The sequence below is a fragment of the Haplochromis burtoni genome, unplaced genomic scaffold, assembly GCF_018398535.1.
Source record: "Haplochromis burtoni strain Fernald_Lab_line unplaced genomic scaffold, NCSU_Asbu1 Contig_148, whole genome shotgun sequence".
Classification (NCBI taxonomy): domain Eukaryota; kingdom Metazoa; phylum Chordata; class Actinopteri; order Cichliformes; family Cichlidae; genus Haplochromis; species Haplochromis burtoni.
Genome location: NW_024582509.1, coordinates 1,204,289 through 1,224,743, shown reverse-complemented (window position 1 = coordinate 1,224,743; position 20,455 = coordinate 1,204,289). Strand labels below are relative to the sequence as shown.

Sequence of the window (20,455 nt, the reverse complement as noted above, 5' to 3'; positions counted from 1 at the left end):
TGCAGAGCTTATTTTACATTTATTCATTTATCATTTATTTTACATTTATTTATTAATTATGAAGAAGTGGACTAACGCAGCAAAGCAGGAACTGCAGGACTGTTTTGAATGCACTGATTGGACTGTTTTTGAAGCTGCAGCTGAGAACCTGGATGAGCTGACAGACACTGTGACATCATATATCAGTTTTTGTGAAGATGTGTGTGTGCCAACCAAGACCTTTTGCACATACAACAACAATAAACCATGGTTCACTCCTAAACTCTAACATCTTCATCGGGCCAAAGAGGACACCTACAGAAGCGGTGACAGGGCCCTGTACAACCAAACCAGGAGCACACGGACCAAAGCAGCTAAAAGGATCTACTCCCAGAAGCTGAAAGAACTGCTCTCAGCCAACGACCCTGCATCAGTGTGGAAGGATCTGCAGGACATCACCAGCTCTTGTTGAATACATCCTACTGCAGGTTTGAGATGGACAGACTCTCAAAACTCCCTTGTATGTGCTTGTGCATATACTTGGCCAATAAATGTGATTCTGAGACTGCAAAAAAGTTTTGCTCAAGAAAAAAGGAATAAATCCTAAATTTAATGTGATCATCTGTGAACACACATACACTGCTTTTAATCTGTGTGTGTGTGTGTGTGTGTGTGTGTGTGTGTGTGTGTGTGTGTGTGTGTGTGGACTAAGAGTCAAACTACAGATGAAGGTGAAGATAAACAGATCCTTCAGGTCTCAGCAGATAAAGATTCCTTTACTGTCGTTGTACTTACAGAGAAATTGGAGCAGACTAGCACACATGCATTATTACATGCTTTCACTCGTGATTCATTCTACAGAATAAAATAACAATAAAATAAAAATAGACAGACTAATAAACAAAAGTATGCGTACAGTTCTACTAAAAGGATTAAATGACAGTGCAGCCATGCAGCATGAGTGTTATTGTTCTGTACTGTGTGTAATTATATCCAAATAAAAAATATCCAACTCACATCACTCAATAAATCTGTGACCACTAGTTGACACTAAGAGCCAATCAGAAGCCACGAGAGGTCTAATCTCCTTTCAGAATAAAAGGCTGTTAATTTGCTCTAAAACCTGAGGAGTTTAAATATCTGAAAGTTGATGTTGATGAAAAAGTTCCAGCTGAGCTGAAGCTGCTCTTTGTTTAGTCACCGGATCTCCTAATTTAATAAAAACACAGCAGCATCTGCTCAGTTCATAGACTCGAGGTGGACTCGGAGAGAAATCAGTTTAAAGCACTTAAAACATTATAAACACTTTAAAGCATTTGATCATTTTGACTCGTTGCTGTTAGTCTGAACTGGAACCAGACATCATTCTGAGGAGATGGCCGTTGTTTCAACGCAAACTGACTGCCGAGGCTGCAAGAACCTGGCATCTGACCAACGATTTCACTTGTTCAGGTCCACTCCTGCGACGGATGCAGCTTCCCTGATGCCTCAGTGTTACAGCAGCCGTTTAACTCCACATTTCCACTCTCATCTCGAAACTTCGACTTTATTCAAAAAATGATCAATAAAATATATATTTTCTTAATGTGCCTCCAATACTCGTACTTTTACTCTGATTACTCTAAGAAGACACGTTCGGGAGATTTACTTTGAAGCTCCCACCGGAAGCTGTGTCAGGCTGTGTTGTCGGAAACGTGACGTCAGTGTCGACGGGCGCAACAATAGCTGCTGTGTCTGTGTGCGTGTGAGCGGATCAATCAGCTGATCACAGATCGATCGGGATGTCGTTCCAGGCCAAGAAGAGCAGCGCGAGACACGCGGTAGGTCCACCCGAGCCGGGGCAAACCAACCGGTGATGCTGCGGCTCCGCCGGTCAGTCAGAAGCATACCGAGGCTGGGAAGCGAGCCGGGCCGGGCGGGGCGGGGCTGATTAGACACGTCTACCTCGGCCCGGCTCGGCTTGGCTCGGTTTGCAGAGGTCACGGATGCTGACAGGTTTTTTCACGCTGCGTTCAGGGGAGGTCGATAAAAATGCACGGGTTAAAACCTGAGCCAGTCCCAGTCCTGGCACAGCATGGTTCGATTTGTTTCAGTTCACCTGTCAGGTGACAGGATCCACGTTTTACGCGTGTTTTTAAAAACAGTTCATCCGTCCTGCTCACCTGTGGCAGTGGGAGGGGCAGCATTTGGTCTATCCAGGTAATTCAGGGTATATCACCATGGTAACTGATGCTGTAGACCCAACCTGCTCCAGAGCAGAGATCAGCAGGCATGAACTCACCAGCACTAACCAATCAGATCTTTCAGAGCTCAGACGGCTGGAGCGTCTGAAGTGTTTTAGTTTAAAACACTAATCTGCTGTGTTTTCATATTTCTCCATACTGGCGACTTTATTTCTGTAAATGTATTTATTGGTAAATAAATACATTTTTAAATAAATACACCACTTTGAGCCACGTAGCGTATATTTGTTCTTTGTTCTTATTCTTTCTTCAGTGCGATAAACCCGAGTAAGGCTGCAGGCCACAGGAGGAAACTACAGCTGGCCTTAATGTTCAAACACTCGATAATTGATAAAACCCACCCGCGCTCACCAGTTTACCTCCTTTACTTCCTGCTTCATATAAACTTTATTCACACAGCAGCTTGTTTACAGTCTGACCGCAGTGTTTACAGCACTCACACATGCTTTATCTCCCTTTGTAAGGTCAGGTGTGCAGTCACCATCAGCTAAAAGCTGATTGGCTCTGAATGATGCTAGCATACATTAAAAACATGTAGACAGCGATAACTGTTCGCTGACAGCTGCCAACATCTGCGAACAAATATGGTTCTATAAAGTTGTTCTATACAGTGTTTAACTGTTCATATAGAGCGTTATTGAATTTAATGCTAATGCAATCATGTGGCACGTTGACTTCTGAGGAAGTTTTAGATGCACTCATCATCAGAAAGGTTGCCGACCCCTGGTCTAGTTGGTGACGTTGGGGTGGCAGCCTCCATCTGTGTTGTATCACGAGATTGGATTGCACCAAACAGATGTTGAAGTTCAAGAAATCCAGGCTTTCTTTGAGTTACTCCTCCAATCAGGGACCTCATCAGAGGCGATGCACATCTGTAAAACTGTGACTGCAGATAATCGGCTGAGATTAGTGATCAGAGTTCAGTCCACTCTGAGGTCATCGTCCAGGATTTGCCATGACAACGGGTAAATACAGAGCACAGCCTCCGTTTTAATCTAGAGAAACACCGGCTTCATCTTCAGAACCGGAGACTCGTTTTTACCCGTCTCACATGGATAATAACTGTATATGTGTAATATGACATCATATAATATACATTTTTATATGTTATGAATATTATAAATATTCCTTCAGGCTGTTGAGGTGGCCCAGCATAGGGCACTCAGGAGGTGACTGAGGGCAAAGGCGTGTTATTCATGCACACAGACACACCGAGTGCTAATGAGGGGAAACACCTGTAACATGCAAAGTAAAAATAAATACAAGACACGAGACTATCAAAATAAAACAGGAAAGAACATAAATGCCAAACACAGAGATAAAGACTAGATCAGAAGCTACAAGGGGACGCAAGGAAGGCAGGAAACAACTAAAACACCAGGAATCAAACAAAAACTGTGACCCTGCCTCCTGACCAACGGTAGCTGAGATAGCCCCATCCCCAACATAATAAGGATCATTTTGTGAGGAAGAAGAGTCACGTGACCTGTGAAATGCCTCTTTAAACATGAGCAGGCTTAAATTCTAAAGCAGAGAGTCAGAATTACCAGAAAGATGTGGTGGGAGCTGCTAACTCTGATCCAGCTAACTCAAAGAAAGCGTTCTCAACTTGCTTGGTGGCCACACCTCTCCCGTCGACCCCGTCTGAATCTGCAGTCAGAAGCTTCTTTCCTATGATCTATGCACCATCCTCTCTGTTTCCAGGGCGACCGTCTGATCATCAAAGGAGGAAAGATTGTCAATGACGACCAGTCGTTCTACGCTGATATCTATATTGAGGATGGGACAATCAAGTAAATATATTCTCTTTTTTCTCACTGATGTAATCATTCTGATTTAAAGAGGAACAAACATGTCCTCGTGTTGCACACGTGGCAAACGAAACACGCAAATTCACTGAAGAAAAAACGTTTTCCTCATCTGAAGAACAACATAGCCCTTCATGTTTAAAACCAAGTTTTCTTTGACTCAAAAAGGTCAATGTTTCAGGTATATGTTGGGGTTATTGGTTCCTCTGATGGAGCATTTGCAATGTATTTTCTGTAATTAGTTGTTTTTTTTAGTGGGGGGCATTTGGTCATTGAGAAGACCAAATTTCACTGTGATCTTGAAAGTTCATCGATATTTGTTCACGTTTGTACTAATGCTGACACCCTGGATTCAGAGCAGGTGAGGCAGCTTCAGTGGAGTTTCTTAACAAATCATTTCCTCTGCGTCTCTCTGAGCTCTTCCTGAAACGGTTGGATCTTTGTGTCAAACCAGATGTTCTCATCCGAGTCACTGCTCACGTATGTCTGTGATAGGCAGCAGAATTTGGATCATACTGACCTTCAGTCTAAAGGCTGCATCTGAAAACTGGTTTCCAGCTGTTTGGACCGCACTGAGTTCTTCACACATAATCTTTATTTCATTTAATTTACTTTTAAAATCTCACTTGTTGGGTGTCAGGTTTTTACTTGTGGTCGGTGTGAATCGCCTTCACTTTGTCCCTGTGTTTGAGAATCTTCATAATCAACCTTCCCAGTGTGGCCTAAGCATCTCCCCATCCCGTCGTGGTGCTCTCTCCACACTGAGCAGCTCTTTTGTCCATTTTTATCCAAAGACCAGCACATCTGGTCCTTCAGCCTCTGCCACTTGAGGCGGCTGTAGCTCAGGTGGTGGAGCAGGTCACCTACTAATTGGAAGGTTGGTGGTTTATTACCCATCTGCTCCAGCCTGCATGCTTTAGGCAAGATATCAACCCCCATCTGCTTTCTGATGCATCCACTGGAGTATGAATGTGTGTAAATGTTACATAGAAAAAAGGCTTAAAGTGCTCAGAAAGAGTAGAAAAGTCAATTTACAAGCTTTAGGGTGTTCTTCATGATGTCTTCAAGCAAAAGTTTATCTTCCAAAGTTTTATTCCTAAACTCTCTTTACTTCAGAGAATCAGCATCATCTTGAGCTGTAGACAATCACAGCTCAGTCTCTGACAGAGCAGTCCTTCGTCTGCTGCCTCATCTTTAAAAAAGTCAGAGATGAGGTGCTGGTTTCTCTTCTTTGGCCATCCCGAGCTCCAGTCGTCTTCTCCCAGGGTGTTCTTAGATCTGCTTCATTGTTTTTAACCTTTTGCTTGCTCATCTTACCAGAAGTGAAAACGAGAAAATCCAAAAGCCCAGTTTACTGTAAGTCAGGGGTGTCCAACTCCAGGCCTTGATTTTAGAGCTCACCCTGGGTCAACACACCTGAATCAAATGATGAGTTCATTACCAGGCCTCTGGAGAACTTCAACACATGCTGGCGAGGTCATGTAGCCATTTAAATCAGCTGTGTTGGATCAAGGACACATCTAAACCCCGCAGGACACCGGCCCTCGAGGCCTGGCGTTCCCCACCCCTGCTGGAAGTATACTAGTGGTCTTCATCGAGCACTGGTACAACACAGCAAAGTATATTTCATCAGGTTACTCCTATAGTCAGATGTCGAGTGAACATATTCTAATCGATAATTACACCAATGTTAGCTTGACCATCACACCTCGGACTTCCTGTTGTGTCCTGATCAGACAGATCGGCGAGAACCTGATTGTCCCGCCCGGCGTGAAAACGGTGGACGCATATGGTCAGCTGGTGATCCCTGGAGGAATCGACGCCAACACAAACCTGTACTCACCGCAGAAAGGCCTGAACCCGGCAGATGACTTCTACCAGGGAACTAGAGCCGCCCTGTCCGGAGGAACCACCACCATTAGTCAGTAACCAATACTCGATCAATACCATCTGGCCTCAGTGTGATGTGCTAACGGTAAGCTGGTTGTGTTGGCAGTGGACCACGTGCTGGTGGAGCCGGGGACTAGTTTACTAACGGCATTTGACCAGTGGAAAGATGCGGCAGAGCAGAGGGCGTGCTGCGACTTCTCCCTCCATGTGGACATCACCCGCTGGCACGAGGGGCTGTACGAGGAGCTGGAGACACTTGTCAAGGACAAAGGTCAAGATTGCCAAGCAATAATCAATAAGCTCATTATCAATTATAGTCAGATATCGCAAGACACAGAGGGTGAACTGTAGTCTGGCTGAGTATAAACTGCAGTACTCTGTGTTTCAGGTGTGAACTCCTTCCTCTTCTTCATGGCCTACAAAGATAAGTACCAGAGCTCCGACTCTCAGGTGTGCAGACAGAGTAACTTCTCATTAATCGTTTCTTTTTGTTAGTTTTGCTTTCATTTTACCGTTGTCATGGTTTCAGCTCTATGAGGCCTTCAGTGTCCTCCGTGATCTCGGAGCCATCGCGCAGGTCCATGCTGAGAATGGTGACATCATTGATGAGGTAACTGAGCAAAACTCTGACTGTTCATTTAATAAAGAGCAGAAAACTGAAAGTTGGTGTTTCACAGTTGGCTTGAATCAGTTAAATGAGTCCAAACTAAGGATGAGCATAATGCAAACAGAAGCTGGAGACATAAAATTGTAACTGTTTGTGCCTTGAGGTGACCGTTGATGTGATTTGGCGATATGTAAATAAAACAAAATTGAACTGAATTAAGTGTTGTAGTCAGAAGCAAAAAAAGGTTGGTTTTTTTAGTGTTTATTGAAGTTATGCATGAAATAAAATGTACATTATTTGATGGCTTCCTTTGTTCTAAGACTCATATATGTACAGTAGTCTGGGTGACCGCCATCACTTCAAGTACTTTTTCTTCAAGCAGGTACGAAAAAAGAGAAAGAAAAGAAAACACACAAACAAACATATGTAAAGACAGATACAGTTTGTAACTATCCAGAGAGAGAGCAATTGCAAAGCCAACACACTCAGTAGCAGATGGTGACATAGCATTAATACATGTTATTATAACGAACAAAAATTTAAACAACCATTCCTTCAATGATGAATGTCATCACATAGTGGAGCCATTCTCCCCAGTGTTTTACAAATTTCTCATACTCAAAATTCACTAAAAAAGTAATCTTTTCCATCTTATACATCTCAAAAGTTACATCAATCCAGCTGTTTAATGTTGGTGGATCCTATGTTAGCCATCTTTTGGTCGGTGCCTTTTTACTTGCAGCTAGCAGTACACATAGTTAGTATTTATCTATACACGTTATGTCTGAGGCTATGTGTCCTAAAAATATGGATTTGAAATCAAAGGCTGAATATGTACTAAAGATGTTTTGCATCACTTTATGGACATCTCCCCAGTAGTTCTTAATATTCTTACAATCCCAAAATACAGTGGTTTGCAAAAGTATTCGGCCCCTTGAACTTTCCCACATTTTGTCACATTACAGCCACAAACATGAATCAGTTTTATTGGACTTCCACGTGAAAGACCAACACAAAGTGGTGCACACGTGAGAAGTGGAACGAAAATCAGACATGATTCCAAACATGTTTTACAAATAAATAACTGCAAAGTGGGGTGTGCGTAATTATTCAGCCCCTGAGTCAATACTTTGTAGAACCAGCTTTTGCTGCAGTTCCAGCTGCCAGTCTTTCAGGGTCTGTCTCTACCAGCTTTGCACATCTACAGACTGAAATCTTTGCCCATTCTTCTTTGAAACAGCTCCAGCTCAGTCAGATTAGATGGACAGCGTTTGTGAACAGCAGTTTTCAGATCTTGCCACAGATTCTGGATTGGATTTAGATCTGGACTTTGACTGGGCCGTTCTAACACATGGATATGTTTTGTTTTAAACCATCCCATTGTTGCCCTGGCTTTATGTTTACGGTCGTTGTCCTGCTGGAAGCTGAAGCTCCGCCCCAGTCTCAAGTCTTCTGCAGACTCCAAGAGGTTTTCTTCCAAGATTGCCCTGTATTTGGCTCCATCCATCTTCCATCAACTCTGACCAGCTTCCCTGTCCCTGCTGAAGAGAAGCCCCCCCAGAGCATGATGCTGCCACCACCATATCTGACAGTGGGGATGGTTCAGAGTGATGTGCAGTGTTAGTTTTCCACACATAGCGTTTTGCATTTTGGTCTCATCTGACCAGAGCAGCTTCTTCCACATGTTTGCTGTGTCCCCACATGGCTTGTGGCAAACTGCAAACGGGACTTCTTCTGGTTTTCTGTTAACAATGGCTTTCTTCTTGCCACTCTTCCATAAAGGCCAACTTTGTGCAGTGCACCACTAATAGTTGTCCTATGGACAGATTCCCCCACCTGAGCTGTAGATCTCTGCAGCTCGTCCAGAGTCACCATGGGCCTCTTGGCTGCATTTCTGATCAGCTCCTTGTTCGGCCTGTGAGTTTAGGTGGACGGCCTTGTCTTGGTAGGTTTACAGTTGTGCCATACTCCTTCCATTTCTGAATGATGGCTTGAACAGTGCTCCGTGGGATGTTCAAGGCTTGGGAAATCTTTTTGTAGCCTAAGCCTGCTTTAAATGTCTCAATAACTTTATCCCTGACCTGTCTGGTGTGTTCTTTGGACTTCATGGTGTTGTTGCTCCCAATATTCTCTTAGACGACCTCTGAGGCCGCCGCCGTCTTCTTCTTCTTCTTTGTGTTTAACGGCGGTTGGCAACCAACAAAAAGGAGCATTACCGCCTCCTACTGTTCCATAGTATGGGTCAAACCTCTGAGGCCGTCACAGAGCAGCTGTATCTGTACTGACATTAGATTACACACAGGTGCACTCTATTTAGTCATTAGCACTCATCAGGCAACGTCTATGTGCAACTGACTGCACTCAGACCAAAGGGGGCTGAATAATTACACACACCCCACTTTGCAGTTATTTATTTGTAAAAAATGTTTGGAATCATGTCTGATTTTGGTTCCACTTCTCACGTGTGCACCACTTTGTGTTGGTCTTTCACCTGGAATTCCAATAACATTGATTCATGTTTGTGGCTGTAATGTGACAAAATGTGGGAAAGTTCAAGGGGGCCGAATACTTTTGCAAACCACTGTATGGTAGTGGTGTGCTGTGTCATAGCCACAGTTCCTCCAACATTCACAGCTTCCATTACCATAATGAGCCTTTAAAGCTGGGGTGTCTCTGGTCTGACGCCCTGCAGCGAACCACTACTATGGTTTGCGTGTGGTTCACAAATAGCTTGTAGGTACACTGCTGCCTCCTGCCAGAATGTGACATCCTCTAATGACATGGCAGAGAGAGATTTTAACACAACAAACAGACTCACACCCTTTGATTTTGTCATTTTACCTGTTCCTGGAGAATAAGGTTCATGCTCAGTTTCACTGTTTGGTTACCCGAGGCTTTAACTGGTGTAAATACGTTTTAACTGGTATAAACTGGTTTGTTTCAGGAGCAGAAGAAGCTTCTCTGTCTTGGCATTACTGGACCTGAAGGACATGTTATATCGCACTCAGAAGAGGTACGCACACCTGAGACACACTCCTGTGGAGATTGTGGCTGATGTGTTGGCATGTTGCATATTTCTGATGTGTGTTTTTGTGTGTGCTTCAGGTAGAGACTGAGGCAGTGTATCGGGCCATCACCATTGCCAAACAGTCCAACTGCCCGCTGTACATTACCAAGGTAATGAGCAAATCTGCTGCTGATGTCATCGCCAAAGCCAGGAAGAAAGGTGAGGGCGTCAGCTTCGTCCTTTTGGCCTTTAATCCAGATTTAACAGGTTTCATTCAGACCCTTATTTGGGGTCCTGAGCCTTCAGAGTCAGAGGGTGAATGCTGAGCTCAGCTGGTGGTCCTTCTGTTTCCCGGCTCACCCATCTCTACAAGGTCTTAAATAATCAGGCCCCATCTTATCTTAATGACCTTGTAGTACCATATCACCCTATCAGAGCACTTCGCTCTCACACTGCAGTTGTTGTTGTTCCTAGAGTATTTAAAAGTAGAATGGGAGGCAGAGCCCCAGTGAAGCCCCAGATCTGTTGTTCAGTTTTTTCGTAAAGATCTGGCCTAATGTGCAACAGACCTTCTTCCCATAGCTTCGCTACCTACACGTCATAGTTACAGTCTCACCAAACCTGAAAATGGAAAAATATATTACCAAGGGTTTCACAGCTGGCACATTTGCACTTCCACTTCTCCTGTAGGTGCAGGGTTCTTTTCTGTAGAGAAAAGGACAAGTCTCTTTGTCCATCAGTTACCAAGGTCTAAATAATATCACCATCCAAAACAAATATCCACTCCCACCACTGCTGTCTCCCCCTTTTAGATAGATTTTATTTTTTTTATTTTATTTCAAACATGCAAATATAACTAAAATAACAAGAGAAAAAACAAAACTTAAAAAACATCAAGTTTGAATGTTGAATTCCCACAGAGCACAACGGTGTTCTTTAAACTGTGAAGCACCTTGCATCTCACTCCAAAGAAGAGGATGAGTGGAAGACTGCATTTAATAAAGATTTAGGACATTTTGAATACCTCGTAATGCCTTTTGGATTAATCTGTGCACCATCTGTGTTTCACATGGTCCGTGACTTCCTGAACTGTTTCTTCTTTGTCTACCGAGATGATATACTAGATTTCAATCCAGGGGGGCCTTCTTCCCAGGCTTTAATTTCACAATTACCCATCGACCAGGTTCTCGGAATGCAAAGCCCGATTTTCTCTCTGAGTTTCACTCACCTCCAAGATGAAGTCACTGATCTGAATTGCCAAAAGGGATGAATTTTATCCAGGTGGCGGTCCACCCAACCGGCTGTATGTTCCATCCAACATCCATTAATGAGTCATCCACTGGCTCCATTCCTCTAAGTTGGCTGCCATCCCAGTAAGAACCGGGCTATCACTCTTCTTCAACGCTCCTTCTGGTGGCCGTCCTTGATCAAAGAAGCCTGGTAGCATTTTTCTGCATGTCTTCTGTGTGCTCAACACAAATCTGTCAGTTCACCTCCAGCCAGCCTCCTGCACCCTCTTACAACCTCGGAACAACCTTGGTCTCACATCCCAGTGGACTTCATCATTGGTCTGCCTCCCTTGGAGGGTAAAACAGTCCTTCTCACCATCATAGACTATTTTTCAAAGGCTGTACATATTTTCGCCCTCTCCAAACTCCAGTCACTCAGAGAGGTCTGAGTGACTGTTCTGGACTGTCAGTAGTTTGGTGCCAGTTTCTAGAGTTGTCGCTGGCCGCACCTGTGGCTTGGATCAGGAGCCTCTGGATTTCCAGCTGTCCTGAAACACAACATTTACATTTTTCTGGACTGGATGTCGAGCTGTCTGAGCTTTTCATTTGGTGAACTAACCACCATGTTCAAGTCATACAGAGAAAGGGGTCACCTAAGCCAGTTTACTTTGACAGACTGCACACAGCTCTGGGGTAACTTGTTACCATAAACAACACCCCCAGCCTCAGGTGCTGATACTTTAAAAGCAACTTGGTGCCCTAAAGTTGAACTTCTTTGTCCTCAGGCATGGTGGTGTATGGGGAACCAATCACAGCTGGCCTGGCTACCGACGGCTCCCATTATTGGTCGAAAGACTGGGCCATAGCTGCTGCCTTCGTCACAAGCCCGCCCCTTAACCCTGATCCTTCGACTCCGCAGTACTTGACCTCCCTGTTAGCATGGTAAGCATTTCATGGGGCGATCGTGGCTCAAGAGTTGGGAGTTCGCCTTGTAATCGGAAGGTTGCCGGTTCAAGCCCCGGCTTGGACAGGTCGTTGTGTCCTTGGGCAAGACACTTCACTACTGGTGGTGGTCAGAGGGCCCGGTGGCGCCAGTGTCCGGCAGCCTCGCCTCTGTCAGTGCGCCCCAGGGTGGCTGTGGTTACAATGTAGCTGCCATCACCAGTGTGTGAATGGGTGGATGACTGGATGTGTAAAGCGCTATACAAATACAGGCCATTTACTACCCCTCACCTGAACCACTGAGATGTCACAGGTGACCCTTACAAGTGCTTGCTGTGTGTTTTCCAGTGGAGACCTCCAAGTAACCTCCAGCGCTCAGGCCAGCTTTTCCACCGCTCAGAAAGCTGTTGGTAAAGACAACTTCACTTCGATTCCAGAGGGAACTAATGGCATAGAGGAGAGGATGTCTGTGGTCTGGGACAGAGCAGTGGTAAGAAAACTTGACCCTCAGTCTCATGGTATCATCAGTGTGAATGTACTGATTCTCCTCCTCCTGATCTCCATCCGTCTGCTTTTACTGTGAGTCCCAGCATTCATGCTGTTTCCACTGTGTTTCTCAGGCCACTGGAATGATGGATGAGAATGAGTTTGTTGCAGTAACCAGCACCAATGCTGCAAAGCTCTTCAGCATGTATCCACGAAAAGGTATGACGTCAGTCACAGGTAAATGTAAAGGATAAATACACCAGATAAATACTGGAGACATGTTTCTGGGACAAGAGGACAAATTTCAGGGGTGTCAAACATAGGATAGGTCAGGTGAAGACTCCAAGCCACCTCATTGGATGGCACTGAAAAATGTGAATAAATATATATACAACTTTTGCTGCTAATGAATCATACTAGGTCAAAGTAATTACGTAATAAATAAACAATTCAGTGACAATGGACAACAAGTTACCAGATTTTACACAAGTATGTCTTACAGCCCAAAGAGATGTGCTGACAAATTTCTTTCATTTACTACAGCAGCATTTCTTTTTCATCCAGAAAAATTGAGATACATTGCTAAAATTGCTCTTTTTAATAATTCGATATCTCAGAGATTGGCATGGTTAAAACTTCTTTACACTCACAGAGAAGAGAGATTCTTTGGATCAGTCCAAGGACATACCGGCTTTACATCACAAAACACTCCAGCCATCCTGAAGAACAATCTTACAAAGTCTTGCAGCCCTTTCTTCCCCAAACATTAGCTGTTTTTAAGGATTGATGCTTCTGTACACTCAGGTCGGATCGCTGTTGGATCTGACGCTGATATTGTCATCTGGAATCCGAAGGAGACACGAATCGTTTCTGCAAACACTCACAACCTGGTAATAACACCGCTATAAATCATTTACATCTAGGGTCAAACCTCTTCAAGACTTCTCATCATGATCAATTTCCTGTGTGCAGAACCTAGAGGTCAACATCTTTGAGGGTTTGGAGTTTCGAGGAGTGGCGTCGGTGGTGATCAGCGGCGGACGAGTTCTTCTGGAGGACGGAAAACTCAACGTGACTGAAGGTTCAGGACGCTTCATTCCCAGGAAGGCTTTTCCTGATATCGTGTACAAGAGGATCAAAGCCCGTAGCAAGGTAACCGGCAGTTAGCGGCCGCTGAGAGGTAGTTAGTGACAGATGCATGGTAACAGCCTCCACCTGTCCAGTAGGCTAAATGATCCAGTAATCTGGAGGTTTATTTCTTCCCGTTATAGATGGCCGAAACTCGCGGTGTCCCCCGTGGAAACTACGATGGTCCAGTCCATGATGTCATCAGCATGACTAAATCAGTCCCACCCACCCCGACCACCAGGGGGCCCCCATGTCCAAAAACCCTGACCGGCCCCCGTAATCTCCACCAGTCGGGATTCACCCTCGCAGGTGCTGTTTTCTGGTCAATAATCTGACCAGTGTAAGGTTAGCAATAAAAAAACAAGATAACAGTGACACTGAAATGATCATCTTCTTGTTTTTCTGTCCAGGAACTCAGATTGATGACCACATACCACGGCGCTCTGCTCAGAGGATTGTGGCACCTCCTGGTGGACGATCCAACATTACGTCATTATCCTAAAACTGGAAGAATGAAGCAGTCGCTGTGAGACTGTCCAACAGTCCTTACAATGACTACTAGCGCTTCATAATAGTAATATTTCATCATGAACTCAAATGCAACCTTCCAAACAACCCTACAGCTAGTCTTAAAATCTTAAACTACTAAATCCTAAATTGAAAGCTCCTGAGTCGTCTAATTGTACTTTTATAAAGCTGTAGTATTTCAGCTAGTAGCAAATGGCAATGCAACTCGATAAATACCAGTAAGCCCTGCTTACACTGAACTACTTCACGTTTCTAAGATAGCAGTACTCGAGCATATAAAAGCATCAAATACAACTAAGACTGCAAGTTACTAAACAGTAGGGGTGCAACGATACACAAAATTCACGGTTCGATATTTTTTTGATACAAAAAAAAAATGTTCATGCTTTTTTAATTTGTCATTTATTAAAATTATAAATATATATTTTAACTCAAAAGTACAGTTTTTAAATTTAATGTTGCTGAAACAACAAAGGGATAAAATAATAAATCTATCTGATGGAGAAATCCCTCATCTTTGGAAAAGAGAGTTTATTACAGAGAAATGTCTCTTTCCAAAATAAAAGCTATACTATACGCTTCTTCTGGGCTATATTCTCAGCAGCATATTAAACATATCAGGTCCCCATAAGGAGAATCCTGTGCTAACGGCTGTCTAAATGACTCGGGTAAAGTTTGTAGCATGCTGCTTGTTGTTTTTGTCTTTGCACTAGGATGATGTCGGAGTAAATGTGCAGTCATATTCGTTGTGTTCCCACTAGTGCTGTCAGCGTTAATCTGAAATGACGTTAATGCCACAACACGGCAAATCTCCGTTAACGAGCTACCGCGGATCGCCCCGTGCGTGGGGCTGGACGGCCAACACGTTAACGAGCTAACTGCGCTAACCACTAGTTCCCACCCATGTAATTGAGCATTGCGTGGCACATCCAACATACTGTTTTACTTTAGTCCATGACTCGCTTACCTTCAGGGTCATACGTCACATGAAAACCAAAATAATTCCAAACGCCAGATCTGAATGAGGGTGGGAGAGGTTCAGTTTGCCATGTTGCAAGGAGAGCTTAGCTTCTGTCTGCTAGCTTGCCCTGCGCTCAGTGAATCTGCGTTCGACTACTCCGCCTAGGCTGCACTGTCGAGCGCAGATCCACTGAGCGCTCAACACAGACAGCATCGTCAGAAGGAAAGTTGATAAAACAAATTAAAACTTTTGTATTGTTCATACATATGCGTACCGAACCGAAAGCTCTGTATCGAACGGTTCAATATCGATACCAGTATCGTTGCACCCCTAGTATTACAGTTTAGTATTACAAGTATTACATCAGACAGAGTGGTACCTCTACAAGTACTAAAGCTACCTGACATAAAGGAAGGGTTATAAATTATATGCCATTAGTACTTCAGCTAGTATTTAACCCAGTACAAACCCCACAGTTACCACTAAGTACCACATCAGCATTAGAGCTGTTAGTACTCTGCCCTAAAACTACATAACGACTGTTTTACACCATACAGCAAATACTTTATTCTATAATAGTACTTTACCTAGAACTATGACCCTATAATACTTTAGCCTACTGACTCATTCTGCAGTAGAAGCCCAACAGCAACCCCTACAGTGTTAGTGTAACTAGTACTACACCCTAGAAACATGGTACTGAATGTTTTTGGTATTCTCATCTTCACGTCATTATTTGTCACTCCATCTGTTCTGTCAGCTCTGATAAATGCAGTAGTTGTAGTTTCAGTCGTAGTAGCAGAAGTATAACCGAACATTTGTGCTTTCTGTAGTGCTCTTTGATTAGCAGGACATGGTCATGCCACTTCATCGTGAGAGAACTGTCGCAGTCGCACCAGTATTCCTTCAGGTCAGGTTTCTGTTCCAGGTGGAAGCTCCTCTGGTTGTTTTCAGCTGTTGTCTGCGACAGCTGGTTGTGTCAAATGCTTCTGCTTCCTGTTTGTTAGACAGGACTCGTGCCTGTCCGAGTGCCCTTCTAATTCATTCATTTAATGACGTTCTGAAAATCTCCGAATCAGAATTAAACTCCTTCAGATTCACGCAGATGTTCTCTTCTCTGGCTGTGAATGGTGCTAAGAAATCCAGATAGCCTGCAAGTAGCAATCCCTACAAAGCCCACCTCCCAAAGGAGGCTAGCACAGCCACATAATATCATTGCACTACAGCTTGATCTGATCTGCACATTCTCAGTAGGATTTCTGACTCTTTCATTGGACTTTACATAACGGCCATTTTTCTCCTTCTTGGAGTGAAACACCGGGGCGAACGCTGAGCCATCAGTTAGGGTTACGTCCATGATCAGATCCTGCTGTAAGTATCCACCATGACCTCTGACCTTTGTCCTCTGATGACCTCAGATTTTTAACAGTGTGTTAGACTTGTACAAAGTTCATTTTGTATTTTTTACACTTTTTGTATCCTGGAAGTGTTAGCATCAGTTAGCTCACAACTGTCCACGCAGCCCATGGCAACCTTGTTTGTGGCAGGCTGTTGCTATAGTAACAAGATGTTGTTTTTCATCTGCACAGCAGCTGGTCAGTCTAGTATGAAGCCAGGCTCAAAAATGGTATCTGTGTCGTGCAGTGTGTTTCTGTAGCAGTCGAACATCTTTCCGTCCTTACAGGTGCACCGGAGCCAGCATAGAGGGCATGAAGTCCTGGTGCACACAGGTCAACATTGTTGTTGTTGTTTTGTTGGTGAATGAAAAAATTTGTTCCAGATGTGATGAGAGCTGCATGAATAAAGGAGGAAGAGAAAAACTGACCATAGAGATGTGTGTTTCCTGAATGTGATGAAATGTTCATCATTCAGACTGAAGTAAGAGCGCTTCAGCGAGCAAGTTTCTATTTTAAGTAGAAATCCAAACGGCACTCGGCCTTCTTCTGGTTTTGGATCCAGGTCTGTTCCTGACACCTTCCATGGTTCAGCTTCTGGGGGGATGTATCGAGTGTGTCGCAGAGTGCGAGGTTTAAGATCAGATTCATTCTCCTAAAACTGGAGACTCTTTTATGTCCTACTTCTTTTAAACGACAGCTTAAGTTGATTTAGATACTTTAGTCATTTTGACTACAGGAAAAGGGAAATAAAAAGAAGATTGGACTGAGAAGAAGCAGGATTTGGTCTCATCCAGGTAACGGTAAAGCCTGGGGTTTTGCACTACAAGCTCTTTCGCCTCTCACTGGGGTAAATAACTATAGCACAGGGGAGGACAAAATTATTAGCCGCACTATGAAATTTGTTGAAGGTGCTTTTTCAGCAGAGCATTATTTCAGGAAAAAATAATCAGTGTCAGGCACAAGCCATCGATGGGCTTTACCTTTGTAATACTCAAAGCTGTAAAATCAAAATAGAGTTAACACCCGATTTACACTCAGTTTAAAAACTTCAGCATCATGCCAAGAACTAAAGAAATCAGTTCGTCAGACTACAGAGAAAGAACTGTTGATGCTCACAAAGATGCATGTAAAAAGTTATTGCAGTGTTGTCGACCGCGAGGAACTGGAGTGAGTGATCGAGGAATTCAAAAACAGCCTCACAGTACAGAAGACGCCTGGCAGGAAGGTAGGAAGCAAAGAGTTCAACGACACTGGAGAGAAAACTTGTGAGTCTAAACGTCCCAGAACAACTGCGGAGACACTCCGCCTTGTCAGGAATCCTAAGCTCAAAGACGAGGATAGAGCTTTGCACAATCATTGACTGAGATGAGGCTGGCCCAGCCCGTTGTTCCTTCAGTGGGCTGGTTTCAGTCATTATGCAAATGTACTGTTTATACGATTGAAACCTGCAGTCAGCTGAGACTGAAGACGTCGCCTGATGATGATGAAACGTTTCTCCCACAAAACGCTACGTCCAGATGAACAGAATCAACTTCTGGGGGTTTCTAAAAAAAGCATTTCCAGACTCCAACACAGCTCTTAGAAGCTGTTGATGAAATCCTGTACTGTGGCATATTTCAGATTTTTGTTTGTTCAGTGAAACTTCAAAGGAGAGGAAAATATTTTGTTGCTGGTAACTTTTCTTACATTATTTCTATATCCTTATTTAATTCCAGAGGTTTTGTAAGTTCAAGTATTTTTGCACTTGCTGACTTGTAAAAGCCTGAATGACGTTTTTATTTCACCATTCATTAACTGCACAGAGAAGGCATCGTTTAAATATGTTCAGATTTTCTTTAAGCAAATCTAACATGTATTCTGTTTGTTTTTTTGTGTTTTATCCGTTTTATTTTCGTGCCGTCTTAAACCTTCGCTGAGCGTTGGGGGGGGACTTGCGGTGGGGTCACGTCCCCGATCGTTCCTGCATAAACCTGCCTTGCAGAGCTAGACAGGTGAGGGCGGGGTTATTGATCAGTGATAAGAAACAGCTGCTGTGACGTCTGTGGCCACGATGTGACTGAAGCCTGTGCACGTGTCCTGGACGTGAAACTCTGCGTCACTCAGGTCAGTGTCTCTGTTTCTGCGCTGTGCACATCGAAAATAATAATAATGATGGATTGCATTTATATAGCGCTTTTCAAGGCACCCGAATCGCTTTACAATGCCACTATTCATTCACTCTCACATTCACACACTGGTGGAGGCAGCTACAGGTGTAGCCACAGCTGCCCTGGGACAGACTGACAGAAGCCAGGCTGCCATACGTTATTTATAAACGTTATTTAACCTGCTGCTTTAATGTCCTCAGGTTGTTTTCACGTGTCTGACAGGAAGGTGACGTCACCTGTCACAAAAATATATCATTAGGGTTAAAACGAAATGTGCAAATCTCGAGTGGAAGAAGACTGGAATTCCGTGTTACTGCACAGTAAGTGTGTGCTCTGATGGCGTCGGCTCTTAAAGTGTCAAACACACACACACACACACACACACACACACACACACATATTTTGTTTTCAAACTCCATTGCGGTTTATTTCACACTTACTAAAAAATTTAGCAAATACAAGTAAACTGCAATAAATTACAGGTAGTAATAAAATAAACTACTAACTCTTTTACGCTGCGTCCGCACCTACACGGGTGTTTTTGAACACGCAGCTGTTTCGTCCACGTAAACGGCGAATCACCGAGAACGGAGATTTTTTAAACTCCTTTTTTGCGTTTACGTGTGGACGAGGAATACACAGAGTTCGTCACACAACATCAAAGGTATGTGGCTTTTTCACGTCACGCTGTGGCCACGTTATTGTTTACAGGAGATGAATTGCAGGATGGCAGAAAGAGACGAAATACTGTTAATCTGACTGTCTGCAGGTTTACACGCAGTTACTGTCCCTCCATTTACAAAGGCAGAGGCGTCACGGTGTCATTATTTTACTGTAGTTGTTTTTTCCTGTGTAATAATGTTCAACATTGCTGTCAATACATTTTTAAAAAATGCCTCTCTGTGCAAAATGGGTTCAAAAACATAAACAGCTGTGAGATCCTGTTAGTCTGTGATTTGAACCGGGGGAACAAATCGTGGCAGGATCAGCCTGATGTTATTTGTATCCCGCTGTAACTTTACTGTATGAAGAGCAAACATCTCCAACATGTCAGGAGCAGTTAGTCATGTAAACTAAAAATCAAGAATATGGGATCCTGTTTGTCTGTGATTTGAAGAGCCCAGCGAAAACCAATTCTGCAGGGAGACTTACCTCGGCACTTGTGCAGGTGAAGCCAAAGGGAAGATTTGCTTCAGCATATTTTCTAGTCTTTGGCCTGGGGCCCAAACCATCAAATACCACCGAATAAAATGTTATGAGTTGGATGCAAAATGTCCACATAATGTGGCTCTTACATCCACAATAAGGTTTTACAATTCTGAAAATATAAGCATGTAAATATCAAAAATTATAAAAAAACACTCAAACAAAATACACAATTTCCATTACAAGTGACATTACCCTCTTACAAAGAGGACGCTTAGTCAACAGCCCACAGCTAAATCTTTCCATAGCTGGATCGGTATTAGAACAGGTCACCCAGACTAGATTACTTGGTGTTACCATAAACCACCACCTTTCATGGTCTCAGCACATCAACTCTGTTATAAGGAAAATGGGACAGGGCATAGCTATAGCTAGGAAATGCTCCTTTTATATCACTTCTTCAATTATGAAAGATGTCATTAATGCACTAGTATTATCTCATCTAGAGTACTGCTCAATCATTTGGTCAGCAGCTAATAAGACAGATCTGAACTTCAGTTAGTCCAAAATAGGGCGGCCAGATTAGTGTTAAGGTGTTCATATTATACAAGTATTGATAAAATGCACGGTAAACTTTCTTGGCTTTCTGTACAAGCTAAATTATACTATGGCTTACTTGTATTTTTAAAGAAAGCAATACTGGTAAACACACCACACTTTTTTTATGCTCAGTTGCAGTATCCAGATGAAATACATAATCATGCTACACGATTCTCAACTAACCACAATTTAGTAACTCCTCGAGTTAAAAGTAACTTTTTGAAAAACTCTGTTATATTTAGAGCATCTTTTCAGTGGAATAAGTTGCCTTATGCAATTAGAGAATTGGCTTCTATTCATAATTTTAAAAATCACCTAAAAGCCTATTTAGGCAGTTTTTAATTTATTTGTAAATAT

General features: G+C 43.3%; 2 protein-coding genes across 2 annotated transcripts in view; both read left to right on the top strand.

Moving 5' to 3' along the window:
• LOC102290732 (dihydropyrimidinase-related protein 2) overlaps positions 1 to 14,244 on the top strand; it is a gene marked incomplete in the record, with an annotated part of 16,827 nt that extends 2,583 nt beyond the window's left edge. Inside the window, 14 exon segments of the mRNA XM_014336772.2 lie at positions 3,927 to 4,015; positions 5,767 to 5,951; positions 6,027 to 6,191; positions 6,309 to 6,370; positions 6,450 to 6,530; positions 9,472 to 9,540; positions 9,633 to 9,753; positions 11,549 to 11,705; positions 12,054 to 12,195; positions 12,326 to 12,410; positions 12,996 to 13,081; positions 13,164 to 13,343; positions 13,463 to 13,628; positions 13,730 to 14,244. Of these exon segments, the coding sequence (XP_014192258.1) occupies positions 3,927 to 4,015; positions 5,767 to 5,951; positions 6,027 to 6,191; positions 6,309 to 6,370; positions 6,450 to 6,530; positions 9,472 to 9,540; positions 9,633 to 9,753; positions 11,549 to 11,705; positions 12,054 to 12,195; positions 12,326 to 12,410; positions 12,996 to 13,081; positions 13,164 to 13,343; positions 13,463 to 13,628; positions 13,730 to 13,821 (1,680 nt within the window).
• A 3,964-nt stretch (positions 14,245 to 18,208) lies between these two features.
• The window catches only part of si:ch1073-416j23.1 (rac GTPase-activating protein 1), a 28,237-nt gene continuing 25,990 nt past the window's right edge, over positions 18,209 to 20,455 (top strand). Inside the window, exon 1 of the mRNA XM_042224745.1 lies at positions 18,209 to 18,308. The gene's annotated coding sequence lies outside the window, so the exon portion shown is untranslated. The remainder of the gene's footprint in view (positions 18,309 to 20,455) is intronic.